The sequence below is a fragment of the Pseudophryne corroboree genome, chromosome 6 (genome assembly GCF_028390025.1).
Source record: "Pseudophryne corroboree isolate aPseCor3 chromosome 6, aPseCor3.hap2, whole genome shotgun sequence".
In the NCBI taxonomy this organism is placed as follows: domain Eukaryota; kingdom Metazoa; phylum Chordata; class Amphibia; order Anura; family Myobatrachidae; genus Pseudophryne; species Pseudophryne corroboree.
The window spans coordinates 26,862,786-26,884,906 of NC_086449.1; the positions used below are offsets into that span (position 1 = coordinate 26,862,786).

The 22,121-nt window shown below is 49.2% G+C and overlaps 1 protein-coding gene across 1 annotated transcript in view; it reads left to right on the forward strand.

Moving 5' to 3' along the window:
• DNAH2 (dynein axonemal heavy chain 2) overlaps positions 1-22,121 on the forward strand; it is a 261,666-nt gene that overhangs the window by 34,804 nt on the left and 204,741 nt on the right. The window contains exons 4-6 of the mRNA XM_063930819.1: positions 15,022-15,192; positions 15,268-15,496; positions 17,689-17,799. Of these exons, the coding sequence (XP_063786889.1) occupies positions 15,022-15,192; positions 15,268-15,496; positions 17,689-17,799 (511 nt within the window). The remainder of the gene's footprint in view (positions 1-15,021; positions 15,193-15,267; positions 15,497-17,688; positions 17,800-22,121) is intronic.

Genomic DNA, 22,121 nt, shown 5'->3' on the forward strand with positions numbered 1-22,121 from the left:
GACGATCTCCTGATAAGGGCGAGATCCAGGGAACAGTTGGTAGTCGGGGTAGCACTATCTCAAGAAGTGTTACGACAGCACGGTTGGATTCTCAATATTCCAAAATCGCAGCTGATCCCGACGACACGTCTTCTGTTCCTAGGGATGATTCTGGACACAGTCCAGAAAAAGGTATTTCTCCCGGAGGAGAAAGCCAGGGAGTTATCCGATCTAGTCAGAAACCTCCTAAAACCAGGTCAAGTATCGGTGCATCAATGCACAAGGGTCCTGGGAAAAATGGTGGCTTCTTACGAAGCAATTCCATTCGGCAGATTCCACGCAAGAACTTTCCAGTGGGACCTGCTGGACAAATGGTCCGGATCGCATCTTCAGATGCATCAGAGGATAACCCTGTCACCAAGGACAAGGGTGTCTCTCCTGTGGTGGTTGCAGAGTGCCCATCTTTTAGAGGGCCGCAGATTCGGCATTCAGGACTGGGTCCTGGTGACCACGGATGCCAGCCTTCGAGGCTGGGGAGCAGTCACACAGGGAAGAAATTTCCAGGGAGTGTGGTCAAACCTGGAGACCTCACTTCACATAAATATCCTGGAGCTAAGGGCCATTTACAATGCCCTAAGCCAAGCGAGACCTCTGCTTCAGGACCAGCCGGTGTTGATCCAGTCGGACAACATCACGGCGGTCGCCCACGTAAACAGACAGGGCGGCACAAGAAGCAGGAGGGCAATGGCAGAAGCTGCAAGGATTCTCCGATGGGTGGAAAATCATGTGATAGCACTGTCAGCAGTGTTTATTCCGGGAGTGGACAACTGGGAAGCAGACTTCCTCAGCAGACACGACCTCCACCCGGGAGAGTGGGGACTTCACCCGGAGGTTTTCCACATGATTGTAAGCCGTTGGGAAAAACCAAAGGTGGACATGATGGCGTCCCGCCTCAACAAAAAACTAAAAAGTTATTGCGCCAGGTCAAGGGACCCTCAGGCGATAGCTGTGGACGCCCTGGTAACTCCGTGGGTGTACCAGTCGGTTTATGTGTTCCCTCCTCTGCCGCTCATACCCAAGGTACTGAGAATTATAAGACGGAGAGGAGTAAGAACTATACTCGTGGCTCCGGATTGGCCAAGAAGGACTTGGTACCCGGAACTTCAAGAGATGCTCACAGAGGACCCGTGGCCTCTACCTCTAAGAAGGGACCTGCTCCAGCAGGGACCCTGTCTGTTCCAAGACTTACCGCGGCTGCGTTTGACGGCATGGCGGTTGAACGCCGGATCCTGAAGGAAAAAGGCATTCCAGAATAAGTCATCCCTACTTTGATAAAAGCCAGAAAGGATGTAACCGCAAAGCATTATCACCGCATTTGGCGAAAATATGTTGCGTGGTGCGAGGCCAGGAAGGCCCCGACGGAGGAATTTCAACTGGGTCGATTCCTGCATTTCCTGCAAACAGGAGTGTCTATGGGCCTTAAATTGGGATCCATTAAGGTTCAGATTTCGGCCCTGTCGATTTTCTTCCAGAAAGAACTGGCTTCAGTTCCTGAAGTTCAGACGTTTGTCAAGGGGGTGCTGCATATACAGCCTCCTTTTGTGCCTCCAGTGGCACCTTGGGATCTCAATGTAGTTTTGGGGTTCCTAAAATCACATTGGTTTGAACCACTTAAATCTGTGGATTTAAAATATCTCACGTGGAAAGTGGTCATGCTGTTGGCCCTGGCTTCGGCCAGGCGCGTGTCGGAATTGGCGGCTTTATCCTGTAAAAGCCCTTATCTGATTTTCCATTCGGACAGGGCGGAATTGAGGACTCGTCCTCAGTTTCTCCCTAAGGTGGTGTCGTCAGCGTTTCACCTGAACCAGCCTATTGTGGTGCCTGCGGCTACTAGGGACTTGGAGGACTCCAAGTTGCTAGACGTTGTCAGGGCCCTGAAAATATATATTTCCAGGACGGCTGGAGTCAGAAAATCTGACTCGCTGTTTATCCTGTACGCACCCAACAAGCTGGGTGCTCCTGCTTCTAAGCAGACTATTGCTCGTTGGATTTGTAGTACAATTCAGCTTGCACATTCTGTGGCAGGCCTGCCACAGCCAAAATCTGTAAAAGCCCACTCCACAAGGAAGGTGGGCTCATCCTGGGCGGCTGCCCGAGGGGTCTCGGCTTTACAACTTTTTCCCGAGCTGCTACTTGGTCAGGGTCAAATACCTTTGTAAAATTTAACAAATTTGACACTCTGGCTGAGGAGGACCTTGAGTTTTCTCATTCGGTGCTGCAGAGTCATCCGCACTCTCCCGCCCGTTTGGGAGCTTTGGTATAATCCCCATGGTCCTTACGGAGTTCCCAGCATCCACTAGGACGTCAGAGAAAATAAGAATTTACTTACCGATAATTCTATTTCTCGTAGTCCGCAGTGGATGCTGGGCGCCCATCCCAAGTGCGGATTGTCTGCAATACTTGTACATAGTTATTGTTAACTAATCGGGTTCTTGTTGTGAGCCATCTATTCAGAGGCTCCTCTGTTATCACGCTCGTCCGGGCACAGTATCCTAACTGAGGCTTGGAGGAGGGTCATAGGGGGAGGAGCCAGTGCACACCAGGTAGTCCTAAAGCTTTCTTTTTGTGCCCAGTCTCCTGCGGAGCCGCTATTCCCCCATGGTCCTTACGGAGTTCCCAGCATCCACTACGGACTACGAGAAATAGAATTATCGGTAAGTAAATTCTTATTTTATACAGGAGTGATTTCAACACTCTCCCATTATAAGTTATATTATACAGGAGTGACATCACTACTCTCCCATTATAAGTTATATTATACAGGAGTGACATCACTACTCTCCCAATATAAGTTATATTATACAGGAGTGACATCACTACTCTTCCAATATGTGTTATATTATACAGGAGTGACATCACCACTCTCCCAATATGTGTTATATTATACAGGAGTGACCTCACTACTCTCCCAATATGAGTTATATTATACAGGAGTGACATCACTACTCTCCCAATATGAGTTATATTATACAGGAGTGACATCACTACTCTCCCAATATGAGTTATATTATACAGGAGTGGCAGCACTACTCTCCCAATATGTGTTATATTATACAGGAGTGACATCACTACTCTCCCAATATGTGTTATATTATACAGGAGTGACAGCACTACTCTCCCAATATAAGTTATATTATACAGGAGTGACAGCACTACTCTCCCAATATAAGTTATATTATACAGGAGTGACAGCACTACTCTCCCAATATGTGTTCTATTATACAGGAGTGGCATCACTACTCTCCCAATATAAGTTATATTATACAGGAGTGACAGCACTACTCTCCCAATATGTGTTATATTATACAGGAGTGACATCACTACTCTCCCAATATGAGTTATATTATACAGGAGTGACAGCACTACTCTCCCAATATAAGTTATATTATACAGGAGTGACATCACTACTCTCCCAGTATAAGTTATATTATACAGGAGTGATTTCAACACTCTCCCAATATAAATTATATTATACAGGAGTGACATCACTACTCTCCCAATTTGAGTTATACAGTGACATCATTATTCTCCCAATATAAGTTATATTATACAGGAGTGACATCACTACTCTCCCAATATGAGTTATATTATACAGGAGTGACATCACCACTCTTTAATAAGTTTTCTGCTGCGGGGTACACTGGGCTCCACAGGGAATGGCATTGGGGGTGTAGAGTAGGATCTTGATCCGAGGCACCAACAGACTGAAAGCTTTGACCTTCTTCCCAGAATGCATAGCGTTGCTTCCTCTATAACCCCGCCTCCGTGCACAGGAGCTCAGTTTTGTAGTTGGTGCCATGCAGTAAGCAGGCATACAACAGCTGCCCTGAGAGAAGCTTTTAAAGAACATTTGAAGACTTCAAGGGCTGCAGCAGAGACACTGACTGTGTTAGATGTCAGTCAGACATCTCCTGCTGCAGCTCCATCACCTCCCCCAGCGGCGCTGTATACTCCCGCGCCCTGGTTGCCGGGTACTTACAGCAAAGGCTCCGGTTTTTTTTCAGTTAGTCACACACACGACTGCTGTTCTCCTGGATCGCGTGGCCGCACTCGGGGAGTAGGTAAGTGGGTCCCCCCGGCGGGACCCGCTGTAAATCGTGATCCCGCGCCGCAGGTGGGAGGCGGGCCGCACGCGCTGGTGTGGACACTGTGGTAGTACAGGGACCCCACTAGACCACCAGGGCATGGGCACAGGTCGGTTTTCTCTCATGAACCGTTTATATAAGCCCACAGTACCGGTGGTGAAGTCCAGCAGGGGGATAAGGCTTTGACCTGTACCTGTAGCCCCTCCTCCAGCCCCAGGGCGTAATTTAGAGTAAATGTTCCCGCCCTGGAGCTGCATATCTCTCTCTCCCTCACTCCCTGTTAGCATTTGGGCGCCATTAGGACAAGCTGAGCTGATCCTGGATCTGTTTGGGCAAATCCTCCTGTGCATCTCGCTCATACCCCTTTTCCACTATAAGCACGGGTCGCAGCCGTGTCGCCTGACACGGCTGCGACCCGTGCTACAGCCCCTTTCAGACAGCGCTCCCCAACCCGGCATATTGCCGGGTTGGTGACGCTGCTAGTGACGCGGCAGGGGCGGCGCTGGGAGATCACGTGATCTCCCAGCGCCGCCCTCCCTATACACTGTGAACGGGAGCCGTGTCGCCTCGACACGGCTCCCGTTCACACTAGGCAGCTAGCCGGGTTGAACACCTGTTCATCCCGGCTAGGTACTCTGGTAGGATTCCCGGATCACTTGATCCGGGAATTTGCCGGGGACCCGATTCCACTAGGGAAAAACACGGGTAAATGCACGCCCCCGCGCATTTACCCGTGTTTTAAGGAGCTAGTGGAAAAGGGGTATCAGTTTGCTATCCCTATATTCTGTAACCTGAGGGGGCTAAGTGCGTCAGGTTTATCATTAATATAGGTAGTTCACAGGATATACTCGGTGTGTATTTTTCTCTGTGATTTTTAGTCACCATATACCTCTTGAATTCCCTGTTTGTGCTGATACACTGCACAGGGGGTTCTTGTCAGGTATTGTGCTGCTGATATTGTACTGGGTTGCCTTGCATTGAGCTTTTGATTATGTCAGCTACAAAGGGCAACGGTGCTGGGGCTGGTCCCACATTGTGTGGTGTTGACGCTGCAGACACATTTGAGGATAACCTAGCAGCTGAGGGTTCAGGTTCTGGGGGATCCTTACCCCCAAGTGGTACTGTAGCATCGGGGGTTCACAATGACCCACCTTGGGCTACCTTCTCCACGCTATTGAATACGCTGGTAACTAGACTAACGCCCCCTATGGGACCTCCTGTGCCGGTACAACTGCTTATGGTCCCCACCGTTAACCCGCCATGGGCAGATCAACTGTCTGCTCAGTTACAGCAATTTAACCAATCACTGACTACTCAGAAGTCTAACTCTCGCCCGCCTAAGACCAAGGGGTCCTCTAAGCGGGCAATTACTTCCTCACAATCCACCAACGTCCCAGACACCTCATCTGATGAGGATGGCGTTTATACTGACCCCACAGATTCTGATCTCGACGCTTCTGATGGGGAATCTGTTTCACAGGTGGATGTTCCTGACTTGTTGGAGGCTATCAGGACCATTCTTCAAATTACTGATGACCCGGAGCCTGATGCTGCCCCTAAGAAACCGGACAGGTTTAAACGTCAAAAAGTGGTTAAACAAGTTTTACCTCATTCTGACCATTTAGTTGACGTACGTCAGGAGTCCTGAGAAAATCCAGGAAAGAAATTCACGCCTCACAAGAAGATGCTAGCTCGCTATCCCCTCGCTGCGGAGCTAAGTAAAAATTGGGAAACACCCCCACTGGTGGATTCGCAGGTGGCACGGCTGGTGGTATCCTCAGTTCTGCCGGTAACTACCGTCACGTCTCTGAAAGAACCGACGGATAAGCGCGTGGAGGGTTGTTTAAAGACAATTTACATCCTATCTGGTGCTGCGCATCGGCCCACCATTGCAGCGACATGGGCTGCAGAGGCTATTGAAGCGTGGGCTCAGGAGCTGGAGGCGGAGTTGCCTTCCAACGCTTCTGATCATGCTAGACAATGTCTTTCGTATATTGTCACAGCTTCTCATTACATTAAGGAGGCGGCTTCTGATGCCGGTATTCTGGAGGCCAAGGCTTCTACTACGTCCATTTTGGCTCGCCGGATTCTCTGGTTACAGTCCTGGTCTGTGGATCTGGACTCTAAGAAAACCCTGGAGGTACTCCCTTTTAAGGGAGACATTCTTTTCGGAGAAGACCTCAACAAGATAGTGGCTGATTTAGCTTCTGCTAAAACAGCATGTCTACCTAGTACTGCTCCTTCGGTGCCGAAGGCTAAGAGTACTCCATTTCGCTCCTTTCGTCCTTCAGGGAAAGCAAAAGGTCAGGCGTACCCGAAACAGGTTCGCACTTCCAAACCCAAACGGGCCTGAGCTGCCTGTCAGCCTGCTTCCAAAACTGACAAGCCTGCCGCATGACGGGGCGGGCCTCCCTCTGGGGGATCCCAGGGTGGGGGGCCGACTTCTAGGTTATACCCAGGAATAGTTGAGGACCACTTCCGATGCTTGGGCATGGGAAGTCGTCACACGAGGTTACGTCGTATCCTTCAAGAATTGTCCACCTCATCGATTTTGCCTGACAGACATCCCTTCGGATCGGGTGAAGGCAAAAACTCTTCATTCGGTGGTACAGTCCCTCCTGGACACAGGAGTGGTAGCACAGGTGCCTCTGGCTCAGAGAGGCAAGGGGTACTATTCACTTCTGTTCCTAGTCCTGAAACCGAATGGGTCATCCCGGCCCATTCTCACCCTCAAGTCCTTGAACAAATTTGTGAGGGTCTCCAAGTTTCGTATGGAAACTCTGCGCTCTATTGTTCTGGCCTTGGAACCTGGGGATTATATGATCTCCCTGGACATACAGGATGCTTACCTGCATATTCCCATTGCAGTGTCGCATCAGCAGTACCTGAGGTTTGCGGTTGGCAACCTCCTTTACCAATTTCGGGCGTTACCTTTTGGTTTGACCATGGCTCCGCGAGTCTTCACCAAGGTCATGGGGGTAATGACGGCTGTACTCCGCCGTCAAGGGGTCAGGATCCTACCATACCTGGATGACTTGTTGATCCTGGCAAAATCCCCAGAAATTCTCCTATGCCATCTGGATCTGACTATCCAGTTTCTGCAAGCCCACGGGTGGCTCATCAACTGGAAGAAATCTTCCCTGGTCCCTGCTCAGAGCATGGTGCACCTGGGGGCGTTGTTGGACACTCACAACCAGCGGTTGTTCTTGTCTCAGGAGAAAGTCCTGAAGCTTCAGGACAGGATTCGATGCTTCCTATCTCGTCCGCAAGTGTCGATACATTCGGCAATGCAAGTGCTAGGTCTCATGGTGTCTGCTTTCGACATGGAGAAGTACGCTCAATTCCATTCCCGCCATTTGCAGAAGCTGATTCTTGCCAAGTGGGACGGCCTGCCTCACCGGATCAGGTCTCAAATGATCTCCTTGTCTCCGGAGGTCCATCTGTCACTAAGCTGGTGGCTTCAGGACCAACGATTGAGCAGGAGTTGTCCCTTCTGGATCTCCAACTGGGTCCTTCTGACGTCGGATGCCAGTCTGAGAGGTTGGGGCGCGGTGTTGGAGCAACACTCTCTTCAGGGTCGGTGGACCAAGGAGGAGTCTCTCCTCCCGATAAACATTCTAGAATTGCGGGCGGTGTTCAACTCATTGAACTTGGCTCAGCATTTAATACAGAACAGACCTGTTCAAGTACAGTCAGACAACGCCACCACGTGGCATACATCAATCATCAAGGCGGCACTGGAAGCCGCATGGCATTGAGGGAAGTATCACGGATTCTTCAGTGGGCGGAACGCCATCTGCCAGCCATATCGGCAGTGTTCATTCCGGGGGTCCTGAACTGGGAAGCGGACTTTCTCAGTCGTCAGGACATACACGCCAGAGAGTGGAGTCTCCATCCAGAAGTGTTTCAACTCCTTGTGGACAAGTGGGGCCTTCCAGATGTGGACCTGATGGCATCTCGACACAATCAGACAAGCGATCCTCAAGCAGTGTTCGTGGACGCTCTGGCAATTCCATGGAACTTTCGGCTGCCATACGTGTTCCCTCCGGTGTCACTCCTGCCAAGAATAATAAGAAAGTTCAAGCAAGAAGGAGGAATTCTACTTCTGATCGCTCCAGCTTGGCCAAGACGGCATTGGTTCTCAGACCTTCAGGGTCTCTCGATAGAGCGTCCCCTTCTACTTCCACAGCGCCCAGATCTCCTCGTTCAGGGCCCCTGTGTATATCAGTATTTAGCCCGATTAGCTTTGACGGCGTGGCTCTTGAAGCTTCCGTCTTGAGGGCCAAAGGATTTTCTGAGGCGGTCATTCAAACCATGTAGAAGGGCCGGAAACCGGCTTCTGCTCGGATTTACCATAGGGTCAGAAATTCTTACTTTGCTTGGTGCGCATCTAACAATTATGATGCTTGCAAGTTTAGTACAGCCAGACTTTTGGCCTTTCTACAATAGGGCCTGGCCTTCGTCTGGCCTCCATCAAGGTTCATATTTCTGCCTTGTCGGTTTGGTTCCAGAGAAAAATTGCGACTTTACCTGATGTACATACGTTCACTCAGGGTGTGTTGCAGATTTAACCTCCTTATGTCCCGGCTGTGGCTCCTTGGGACCTGTCGGTGGTTCTGGAGGCGTGGCAAGGGTCTCCGTTTGAGCCTCTTGAATCTGCAGACCTTAAGTGGCTTTCCCTTAAGGTATTGTTTCTGCTGGCTATTGCCTCTGCTAGACGCGTGTCAGATTTGGGTGCCTTGTCTTGTAGGTCACCTTATCTGATTTTTCACCGTGATCAGGCGGTTCTTAGAACACGTCCCGGGTATTTACCGAAGGTGGTGTCGTCTTTCCACCTTAATCAGGAGATCGTGGTACCGGCCTTTGCCTCTCCTGACTTGTTTTCCAAAGAGAGGTCTTTGGATGTGGTACGGGCTCTCCATATCTACGGGAAGAGAACTGCCTCCATCAGTAAGTCAGATTCTCTCTTTGTTCTGTTTGGTTTTCACAAACGTGGTTGGCCTGCTCACAAGCAGACCCTAGCCAGATGGATTAGAATGGTGATTGCACATGCTTATGTGCAGGCTGGTCTTCCAGCTCCTGCTACCATAAAGGCCCATTCTACTTGGTCGTTTGGACCATCTTGGGCGGCCCGCCGTAGTGCGACCCTTGAACAATTGTGCAAGGTGGCTACGTGGTCCTCAGTGAACATGTTCATAAGGTTCTCTGCCTTTAATACTTCCGCCTCCCAGGATGCTTCCTTTGGACGCCGGGTTCTTGTGCCCACTACAGTGCATCCCCTCCCATAAGGAACTGCTTTAGGACATCCCCAATGTTATTCCCTGTGGAGCCCAGTGTACCCCGCAGCAGGAAACGAGATTTATGGTAAGAACTTACCGTTGTTAAATCTCTTTCTGCGAGGTACACTGGGCTCCACAGGGCGCCCACCCTGACGCACTTAGCTTCTTTGGGTTGGTATGGCATTAGCCGCTAACACTTTCTCCTGTCGTGAGAGTGTGGTGTTTGTGGCTACTAACAGTTGTCATCTCTTTTGCCTGCTACTGCATTGGGCTGGTTAACAAAAACTGAGCACCTGTGCATGGAGGCGGGGTTATAGAGGAGGCGGCGCTATGCATCCTGGGAAGAATTTCAAAGCTTTGAGCCTGTTGGTGCCTCGGATCAAGATCCTACTCTACACCCCCAATGTCATTCCCTGTGGAGCCCAGTGTACCTCGCAGAAAGATTTAACAACGGTAAGTTCTTACCATAAATCTCGTTTTATCAGAGAGGAGTTACATCATTCTCCTGATATAAGTTATATTATACAGGAGTGATATCACCACTCTCCCAATGTAAGTTATATTATACAGGAGTGACATCACTACTCTCCCAATATGAGTTACATTATACAGGAGTGACATCACTACTCTCCTAATATGTGTTATATTATACAGGAGTGCTATCACTGCTCTCCCAATATGAGTTATATTATACAGGAGTGACATCACTACTCTCCTAATATGAGTTATATTATACAGGAGTGACATCACTACTCTCCTAATATGTGTTATATTATACAGGAGTGCTATCACTGCTCTCCCAATATGAGTTATATTATACAGGAGTGACATCACTACTCTCCTAATATGTGTTATATTATACAGGAGTGCTATCACTGCTCTCCCAATATGAGTTATATTAGACAGGTATGACCTCACTACTGACCAAATATAAGTCCCTATCCATCAAATATTTCCAGAATATACCTTTGTGCCCCTTCTGTATTATAACTGTATACATATGTGTAGCGTTCTTCTCACTGACAGCCAGAGGCAGCGCCCCTGTATACAGGAGATGAGGGGCGTGCCGCCTGGCTGCTGCTGGAGTAGGGCTTGTTCTGGGCTGTGAGCGGGTACAGGAGATGAGGGGCGTGCCGCCTGGCTGCTGCTGCTGCTGAAGCAGGGCTTGTTCTGGGCTGTGAGCGGAGGGGTGGGAGGGATTGTGCGTAGCAGCCTCTGGCCCATGTTTTCCTCTCTGCACAACAGATGTTAGCGACATGAAATCATTAGTCTGCAAATGTCCTCGCCGGGAGGCAAGGAAGACAATTCTCCAAACCTAATTCTCCATCAGCCCCCTCTCTGCGTCCTGCGATATCTCTGCGTATTGTTCCCCGCTGCCGCTACAACTGTGCAGAAAGGTCCTCTTATTCCATGTAATCCCATTATGTGATGTTTCATAAGTGCTCCTCTGTATACACCATTACCTCCTCATTACACACGTAATGCCTCATTGTAACTCCCCGTATTACTTCACGTAACGCCTCATTATAACTGCGCGCATTACTTCATGTAACACCTCGTTCTAACTCCCAGTGATACGTCATGTAACACCTCTGTATACAGCTTCCACATGACCTCTCCCTATAACATCTCCTATTGGCCGGTATGTGACAGGATGCCGTTATACCGCCACCCTCTCCTTTCTCTCTGACCTTACCCCTTGTTCTGTATTCAGGGTTGTCCTGCCGTCACTGACTTCTCCTTCTGCTGGTACTCTGCCAGCGGGCACAGTACTCTCTGATTTCTAGGGTTAGGGTTCTGCACCGGTTACTGCTGGGTGGTGTATGTAGCTGCTGTAGCACCTCTTGGCTGGTGGCTATGGCTTGCTCCCCCCTGCAGTTCTGCAGGTAGAGTGTTGCCTCTGGACACTGGGACAGTCAGGGAACGGATTGGAGAGTTAGCTATTATCTGCAGATCACAGAATTACTGCAGGAACTTGGAGGCAGAATAGTGTTTATTGCTAGCAAGAGTCCCTGCAAGGACTGTTACACTCCCTTCCCCTGCGGTAGGGATGGTACAATCAGAATAGGCTCTAATTCTTTCATATATAGTTTTCACACACGTGTTGGCAGAGACAAATACAGGTCCCTTCACCTTTACCAGTCCAGGCTGCCTCGTTCAGCTTGCACTTCAATCAGCCTGCATGGGTTGATGGTGTCCCCCCGCCCACCTAAACACTGCCAGGGTGAAGTGACACTCTGACCCCCTCCACCCTAGCACCGTTTATCTGGGCTCAGATATTTAATCTTGAACTTTCCCACCTAAAACTACATGGCGACTTCTTCCGGGGTCTTGGTCCCCCCTTGCATCCTGCAACCACACATGGGACATCATGGATTGCTGAACTGCCCTGGCACCACAGTGCTCTAGTTCCCATGGTTTGTACTGTAAAGTTACCCAACAAATCATCCCTCACACCAGCCCAACATGCTCTAGATGACCTTCTCCAAATAGCATTGTCATCTAAGTAGGCCAGAACAAAACTTTCAGACCCTTTTAGTAGGCCATTGATGACATGCTGGAAGCTGCCTAGCATGTTCTTCATCCTACACTTACTAGAGAAAAAGAAGACTCATTTTGGCGGGGGGACCCCAAAAAAGAGTCTTCTTTTTCTCTAGTAAGTATTCTATGTAACTCTGACTCTGTTGAGCACCTCCAACCCACTTAGTTGAATCTAGGCTGTTCTTTGGAATCCTGTTAATAGATACAGGTAGTTGGTTCACCGTAGAATCTAAAATCTTCCCAGACACTCCTTTCGACTTATTTTATTTTTGATTGGAAACTGAGGAGGGATCTAGTGCGGAGTCTCTCACCACTTATTTGTTGCACATAATGGGGGTCATTCCGAGTTGTTCGCTCTGTATTTTTTTCTCGCAACGGAGCGATTAGTCGCTATGCGCAAGTAAATTTGCTATGCAGTTAGGTATTTTACTCACGGCATTACAAGGTTTTTTCTTCGTTCTGGTGATCGTAATGTGATTGACAGGAAGTGGGTGTTTCTGGGCGGAAACTGGCTGTTTTATGGGTGTGTGCGAAAAAACGCTACCGTTTCTGGGAAAAACGCGGGAGTGGCTGAAGAAACGGGGGAGTGTCTGGGCGAACGCTGGGTGTGTTTGTGACATCAAACCAGGAACGACAAGCACTGAACTGATCGCAGATGCCGAGTAAGTGTGGAGCTACTCAGAAACTGCTAAGAAGTGTCTATTCGCTATTTTGCTAAATCTTTCGTTCGCAATTTTGCTAAGCTAAGATTCACTCCCAGTAGGCGGCGGCTTAGCGTGTGCAAAGCTGCTAAAAGCAGCTTGCGAGCGAACAACTCGGAATGACCCCCAATGTTCTTCATCCTATATGCTTTGACCTTGAACAGACCGAATGGAGGTGATGGACGCCATTCTTTCTTGAGCCTTTGAGTTCCGTGGTATATGCCAATGTCTCTTACTCAAGTTAAGACTGGGAATATACTTCACTCAGGCCAAGTGATCAACTAATCATTATAGGGTATGGCATTACACAGTCACATCATGTTGTGCAACAAAGCCGGAATGCCTTGTCCTTATTGGGGACCAATACAGCTGGGAATGTCCATGCACTGTGCCATGGACAGATCACACCTAGATCTCCAGAATTATATGTTCTCCTGTACCCAATAGACTGATTGCCTAATTGACCTATGCTCAACAGTTTCCACATGGTGTATCACTAAAGTCTGTTCGGGGCTTCCTACTGCTCCATATTATGGTCATCCTATTGCTCTCCCCAGCATTCTTCCTTGACACCACCTTCATCAGTCAGGAACAAGCCATCGTTGCCGAGTCCACGTGCCCAGGACATGCCTTCAACATATTACATGGTAGCTTTCCTGCTGCCTACCATCGCTATCAAATTTGACCACGTTGGTCAATGTTGCTCAGGTGTTTTTGAGATCATGCATGGTCCAGGCCATGCAGCCTACAGCCTTCTCTGATAATACATGGGCTGAGCTCCTGCAAGGCTTACCTACGCAAGCCCCATGCCTTTCTTTAATCAATATCTCTACACCTAACACACTTACTCCATCACAGGGAGATCCTGTGTAGACCTCTTCCCTCCGAAGTCTCAGAACAGGGTGAGAGTTCTCCAGACTGTGTGGCCATTCAGTAATTAGAAGCTCCAGATACCGGTACAGTCCTATGGCACCTCTTCATAAGCAAATATGATGTCTGCCATGTAGCAAGTTATAAAAGCCTATAGAGTTTGCTTCTGTTTCCCATTGAACCATTTGCACGGCCTTAAGTCTGGGGATGGTAGGGGGCAATAAGTAGTTTGTCAACGTTGCACAGAAAGAATAGAACAGCTGCATCCGTTGATCTGGTGTGATCACCAACTTTTGGCAAAGACCTTAGAGGGAACATGAATGCTGTGGTTCCCAAGCCATTAACTTAGTCACAGGATTTGCAGATGGTCTGGACACCATTCAACATTCCAGGCCAGAGATAGTCCTGTCATAGATGGTTCAGTGTTCATTCCGTCCCCTGGTGTCCCATCATAATAGTGGGCCACTGAGCTGTGCACGAAAACTCTGCAAGACCACCGGTTGTGCTTGTTCCCTGGTAGGCCTATCCCCTTCTACCTGCCTGACAGCCCTGTACTTTAATCCTTTCTGCAAGGTCACACTCCAAACCTTAAACCCTGAAGTGTCACTGTCAGCTTGGCCCCTCATGACTTCCAGAGAGGATTCAGGGAGCTGAGTTTCCATGACTGAGGCCCTCACTCACCTAAGTTGAGGCTACTAGGGCCAATCAGGATGGGTCAGTCATAGGGAGGTCATCAGGTCGCCACTACTCACTGCTGGTCCCAGCCCTTAGCAGGTCCACCGGGGAAGTGGCACACCACCCGGCACCACAGGGCTCCAGTTCATGTGTTCATGTTAATGAGAACCAGGGCTGCCGGAGCAGCCCCGATACTCGCTGGCCCACCAGGACAAGGTCAAACACATTTACTTTATTTTAATACATTATTCAAATACAGTTATATAATACATTTAAAACACATTTTTTTACTATTTCATATTGGCACAGTTGCAGGACTTTAAATTCAGAATTAGCACCTTATTGTTAAACATTGATATTAGATACATGTACTTTTACATTAAGTACGTAGTACCTTGCATTGACGCGATGGCATTCTCTGTCTGGCACCTGCGTATAATTCCCTGCTTTACTTTATGTATTTCCACCATTTAACTTGTATGTTTTGCAGAAACTTAAAGCTCCTGTTACTCATTTTACGCTTGGAACATTCCCCCCATGTAGCACCTACCGGACATATGTTATTCAGATCCTGCGTTCTCCAGGCAGTGATCTGTCCTACAGTTTCCTAAGGCGTGTACATTGTCTTTGTGTGCTTCTACGTAGAGAATAGAGGTGACGGCAGCAGGACTTATATATACAAGCACTGAGAACCCATAATATCCCTCTAGCCTCTGCTGGGACCCTAGTAGGACCCCAGTATATCACCGTCTTCCGATAACTCCTGAACCTCTCCTTGTTTATGGTCACCATTGTTAGGGCCTGGTAAGATGGGCTTGTGTCTCTTCCCAGAAACCAAACTTGAAGCAGAGGATTGTTCTCCGCCACCTCCCGCCAGAGATATGGACCCCAGAGCTGGATACCGCCTTGGACCACTTTGTTTCGGACATCACCCAGGAGGTCCTATCTGTGTACTTTGATCCCCACACCGGACTGCACGCGGAGTTCAACATGCCAGGACAGGTGGGTCACGTCCGCAAGCATTCTCTGCCCCCTTGAATCCCAGACCTGAAATACTAATTGTATGTTCTCTGACAGAATGTGGAGCAGTTAGTCTATTTCATCAGAAGAGAGAGGTCCTCGCTAGTTCCTGAGAACCTACAGGAGAACCTGCAGTTTGGATGTGTGCGAGGTCCCTACATCGTAGCTCTGCTCAGGCTGATGAATGGTGTCTACGCGCCTTACATCTTCAGTAACACCACCTGGCCGGAGAGTATCCGGAACAACTTCTCGGCTCACGCCCACCGCTTTCTGGCAGCGCTCACCGGTGAGGATGGTCTCGTTAATGCATGTTGTTATATTAAAAATAAAAAACACATTGTGCCTGTGAATATACTGTAAATGATCTTTGAGCGATTCTACAAAGGATATTGGAGGTCATTCCGAGTGGATCGCACGTAGCAACTTTTTGCTGCTCGTGCGATCAACCTGACGCCGCCTATGGGGGAGTGTATTTTAGCATAGCAGGGCTGCGATCGCTTGTGCAGCCCTGCTAAGCTAAAAAAGTTTTGCTCAAAACAAGAGTGGCCCTAGACCTACTTACCCCGTGCGATGGATCTAGCGATGAAGGTCCCGGTCCTGACGTCAGACATCCGCCCTCCGTTCGCCTGGACACGTCTGCGTTCTTCTTACCACTCCCCGAAAACGGCTGGGAACGGTGAGTATCCGCCCCGGAACGCCTCCCGCCTGTCCATCTTCTTGCGATCGCCGCTGCGATCACATTTGTTGCTGGCGGCAGCTTTGCCCGACCCGCATTTCTGACCCGTTCGCACCGCAGCGAAGAATCGCTGCGTGCGAACGGGTCAGAATGACCCCCATTGGATACATTGCTACAAATTACACAGCAACCTCTAATTATTCTGGGCTGATTAAGCGTTGGTATTGCTCTGCAGATTTATTGAAATTATTAATGCGTTTATGCGGTTTTATATTTGCTTATACATTTGAATGGTATTGTTATCTTGTGCTCATTAGTATTTCAACTATGAAATTATAAATGTAATATGTTTTGAATTATAAGCCCTTTATGCCGGTGTTGGCTGGGTTAATTACCATACAGTATATCTTCTTGTTTCTGTATTAGTACAATCATGTATCCCCTGCAGACGTTGCAGTGTTTTTATGTAACACCCTCAGGCGTTGCAATGTTTTTATGGCATCACGGATGGTGTTATGGTTTGCATTACTGCTCTGAGGTCATGGGTTCGATTGCCACCATGGCCCTAACTGTGTGGAGTTTGTATATTCTCCCCGTGCTTGCGTGGGTTTCCTCCGAGTGCTCTGTTTGTTTTCATCCCACAATCCAAAAATATACGATCAGGCAAAAAATCGGCACTTCTGCGTATGCGGTGCAGTGCGCACACGCGGCGTACTATTACAACGAACGATGTAATTTCACACAGGGTCTAGCGAAGCTTTTCAGTCGCACTGCTGGCCGCAGAGTGATGGACAGGAAGTGGGCGTTTCTGGGTGTCAACTGACCGTTTTCAGGGAGTGAGCGGAAAAACGCAGGCGTGCCAGATAAAAACGCAGGCGTGGCTGGGGAAACGTAGGCGTGGCTGGCTGAACGCAGGGTGTGTTCGTGACGTCGAAACAGGAACTGAATAGTCTGAAGTGATCGCAAGTTAGGAGTAGGTCTGAAGCTACTGCACAAAAAAAGTTTGCCGTCACTCTGCGATCCTTTCGTTCGCACTTCTGCTAAGCTAAAATACACTCCCAGTGGGCGGCGGCATAGCGTTTGCACGGCTGCTAAAAACTGCTAGCGAGTGATCAACTCGGAATGACCCCCGTAGGGCCTAATTCAGACCTGATCGCTCCTCTGCGAATTTGCTCGATTCGATTAGATAGTTGCCGTCCAGAGTGAAAGTCTCAATACGCCGTGCAAAAAGCTTTGCAAACGCCGGTCAGCTGCAAATCCGTTCACATCTCACTCACCACCGAATGATTCTACCAGTGTGTGCAGTGTGTGCGCAGCCCAGGACTTACTCCTCCAGTGCGATACAAACAGGCTGATCGGGGCCGGAGATGACTTCACACACCCACCCTGAAAACGCTTGGGAACGCCTGCACTTTTCCTGACACTCCCAGAAAACGCCCAGTTTCCACCTCAAAACGTCCTTTTCCTGTCAACCAACCTGCGTTCACCTAGCGACCAAAAAAGATGCAGGATTTTTTTTTTGCAGTTTGGCCTCACGCGTGCGCAATATGATACGTACGCATACGCAGTCGTTCGATAATCATCCGCCTTGCGATTTCGCACACTAGCGATCAGGTCTGAATTAGGCCCATAGATTGTAAGCTCCGCTGGGGCAGGGACTGATGTGAATGGGCAAATATTCTATGTAAAGCGCTGCGGCGTATGTGTGCGCTATATAAATAACTGGTAATAAATAACACCCGACCCGCAGGCATTGCATTGTTTGTATGTTGCTCATGACGCGTGTCCTCTTCTACTTGCAGATATCCGCTACAAGCTGCAGGGACATACCGTCCTCTACATCCCCATCGAGGCCATGAACTTAAATGCTGAGGTTGCAGTGAAGGACAAAGAGATGGTTCAGAGGCTGGAGAGTGAGTGTTTCGTAAACCTTTCCATGGTTTCTCTAACAATTTCTGGGTTGTCTCACCTTCCGTGTGGTGCTTGGACCTTCTGAAGGCATCAAAGGGTTTCCGCTCATTAGACTGCCCACAGGCAAATGCCTAGAACCTGTAAATGTTGTTGCAGAAGATCTTGGGGAAGGGTACAGGTTCTCACTAGCAAGCGGAAGATGTATAGCCGGAACTAGGAGATGAATAGTCACTAATGCCAAAAGTCTTTAAGCAAGTCGAGAACATGTTTTAATTTTCCCAGAGGGAACAGTTTAAAAAATAAATCCCTGATTAAATGGACAAGATAACAAGTTGCATACACTGAAGCTCCTGTGTGGTCATCTTGGCCAAAGTCCCGAAGCTCTAGACTGAGGGAGGTGGACTGAGATTATGTAGAGTAAACGGGTCTCTCTGGACAGCTAAGGCAAAGGGAGGTCACACCCTCCACCCCGTTCTGTGTCATTATTTCTCTGACGTCCTAAGTGGATGCTGGGGACTCCGTCAGGACCATGGGGAATAGCGGCTCCGCAGGAGACAGGGCACAAAACTAAAGCTTTAGGATCAGGTGGTGTGTACTGGCTCCTCCCCCTATGACCCTCCTCCAAGCCTCAGTTAGGTTTTTGTGCCCGTCCGAGCAGGGTGCAATCTAGGTGGCTCTCTTAAGGAGCTGCTTAGAAAAAGTTTTTAGGTTCTTTATTTTCAGTGAGTCCTGCTGGCAACAGGCTCACTGCATCGAGGGACTTAGGGGAGAGAAGTTCAACTCACCTGCGTGCAGGATGGATTGGCTTCTTAGGCTACTGGACACCATTAGCTCCAGAGGGAGTCGGAACACAGGTCTCACCCTGGGGTTCGTCCCAGAGCCGCGCCGCCGACCCCCCTTGCAGATGCTGAAGATTGAAGGTCCAGAAACCGGCGGCAGAAGGCTCTTCAGTCTTCTTGAAGGTAGCGCACAGCACTGCAGCTGTGCGCCATTGTTTGTCACACACTTCTCACCAACGGTCACGGAGGGTGCAGGGCGCTGCTGGGGGCGCCCTGGGCAGCAATGTAAATACCTTTTATGGCTAAAAAATACATCACATATAGCCCTTGAGGCTATATGGATGTATTAAACCCATGCCAGATATTACAAACTACGGGAGAAAAGCCCGCCGGAATAGGGGGCGGGGCTTATTCTCCTCAGCACACAGCGCCATTTTCCTGCTCAGCTCCGCTGTGAGGAAGGCTCCCAGGACTCTCCCCTGCACTGCACTACAGAAACAGGGTAAAACAGAGAGGGGGGGCACTTTTTTGGCGATATTTTATATATTTAAGCTGCTATAAGGATACAACACTTATATAAGGTTGTTCCCATATATATTATAGCGCTTGGGTGTGTGCTGGCAAACTCTCCCTCTGTCTCCCCAAAGGGCTAGTGGGGTCCTGTCTTCGATAAGAGCATTCCCTGTGTGTCTGCTGTGTGTCGGTACGTGTGTGTCGACATGTATGAGGACGATGTTGGTGTGGAGGCAGAGCAATTGCCGGTAATGGTGATGTCACCCCCCAGGGAGTCGACACCGGAATGGATGGCTTTGTTTATGGAATTACGTGATAATGTCAGCACATTACAAAAATCAGTTGACGACATGAGACGGCCGGAAAACCAGTTGGTACCTGCCCAGGCGTCTAAGACACCGTCAGGGGCTGTAAAACGCCCTTTACCTCAGTCGGTCGACACAGACCCAGACACGGACACTGAATCTAGTGTCGACGGTGAAGAAACAAACGTATTTTCAAGTAGAGCCACACGTTATATGATCACGGCAATGAAGGAGGCTTTGCATATCTCTGATACTGCAAGTACCACAAAAAGGGGTATTATGTGGGGGGTGAAAAAACTACCTGTAGTTTTTCCTGAATCAGAGGAATTGAATGATGTATGTGATGAAGCGTGGGTTAACCCAGATAGAAAAGTGCTAATTTCAAAAAAGTTATTGGCATTATACCCTTTCCCGCCAGAGGTTAGGGCGCGCTGGGAAACACCCCCTAGGGTGGATAAGGCGCTCACACGCTTATCAAAACAAGTGGCGTTACCGTCTCCTGATACGGCCGCCCTCAAGGATCCAGCTGATAGGAGGCTGGAAACTACCCTAAAGAGTATATACACACATTCTGGTGTTATACTGCGACCAGCCATCGCCTCAGCCTGGATGTGCAGTGCTGGGGTGGTCTGGTCGGATTCCCTGACTGAAAATATTGATACCCTGGATAGGGACAGTATTTTATTGACTATAGAGCAATTAAAGGATGCTTTTCTTTATATGCGAGATGCTCAGAGGGATATTTGCACTCTGGCATCGAGAGTAAGTGCGATGTCCATATCTGCCAGAAGAAGTTTATGGACGCGACAGTGGTCAGGTGATGCGGATTCCAAACGACATATGGAAGTATTGCCGTATAAAGGGGAGGAATTATTTGGCGTAGGTCTATCGGATCTGGTGGCCACGGCAACTGCCGGAAAATCCACCTTTTTACCTCAGACCCCCTCCCAACAGAAAAAGACACCGTCTTTTCAGCCGCAGTCCTTTCGGTCCTATAAGAACAAGAGGGCAAAAGGACAGTCATATCTGCCCCGGGGCAGAGGAAGGGGTAAGAGAGGGCAGCAAGCATCCCCTGCCCAGGAACAGAAGCCCTCCCAGGGTTCTGCAAAGCCCTCAGCATGACGCTGGGGCTGTACAAGCGGACTCAGGAGCGGTGGGGGGTCGACTCAGGAATTTCAGCGCACAGTGGGCTTGCTCACAGGTGGACCCTTGGATCCTGCAGGTAGTATCTCAGGGTTACAGGTTGGAATTCGAGAAGTCTCCCCCTCGCCGGTTCCTAAAGTCTGCTTTGCCAACGTCTCCCTCAGACAGGGCGACGGTATTGGAAGCCATTCACAAGCTGTTTTCTCAGCAGGTGATAGTCAAGGTACCCCTCCTACAACAGGGAAAGGGGTATTACTCCACGCTATTTGTGGTACCAAAGCCGGACGGCTCGGTAAGACCTATTCTAAATCTGAAATCTTTGAACCTGTACATACAAAAATTCAAGTTCAAGATGGAATCACTCAGAGCAGTGATAGCGAATCTGGAAGAAGGGGACTTTATGGTGTCCCTGGACATAAAGGATGCTTACCTGCATGTCCCAATTTGCCCTTCACATCAAGGGTACCTCAGGTTCGTGGTGCAAAACTGTCATTATCAGTTTCAGACGCTGCCGTTTGGATTGTCCACGGCACCTCGGGTCTTTACCAAGGTAATGGCCGAAATGATGATTCTTCTGCGAAGAAGAGGCGTATTAATTATCCCTTACTTGGACGATCTCCTGATAAGGGCAAGGTCCAGAGAACAGCTGGAGGACGGAGTAGCACTAACCCAAGTAGTGCTGCAACAACACGGGTGGATTCTGAATTTTCCAAAATCTCAGTTGACCCCGACGACACGTCTGCTGTTCCTGGGAATGATTCTGGACACGGTTCAGAAAAAGGTGTTTCTTCCGGAGGAGAAAGCCAAGGAGTTATCCGAACTTGTCAGGAACCTCCTAAAACCAGGAAAAGTGTCTGTGCATCAATGCACAAGAGTCCTGGGAAAGATGGTGGCTTCTTACGAAGCAATTCCATTCGGCAGATTCCACGCACGAACTTTTCAGTGGGATCTGCTGGACAAATGGTCCGGATCGCATCTGCAGATGCATCAGCGGATAACCTTATCGCCACGGACAAGGGTGTCTCTTCTGTGGTGGTTGCAGTGTGCTCATCTGTTAGAGGGCCGCAGATGCGGCATACAGGACTGGGTCCTGGTGACCACGGATGCCAGTCTGAGAGGCTGGGGAGCGGTCACACAGGGAAGAAACTTCCAGGGAGTATGGTCAAGCCTGGAGATGTCTCTTCATATAAATATACTGGAGCTAAGAGCAATTTACAATGCTCTAAGCCTGGCAAAACCCCTGCTTCAGGGTCAGCCGGTGTTGATCCAGTCGGACAACATCACGGCAGTCGCCCACGTAAACAGACAGGGCGGCACAAGAAGCAGGAGAGCAATGGCAGAAGCTGCAAGGATTCTTCGCTGGGCGGAAGATCATGTGATAGCACTGTCAGCAGTGTTCATTCCGGGAGTAGACAACTGGGAAACAGACTTCCTCAGCAGACACGATCTACACCCGGGAGAGTGGGGACTTCATCCAGAAGTCTTCCACATGATTGTGAACCGTTGGGAAAAACCAAAGGTGGATATGATGGCGTCTCGCCTCAACAAAAAACTGGACAGGTATTGCGCCAGGTCAAGAGACCC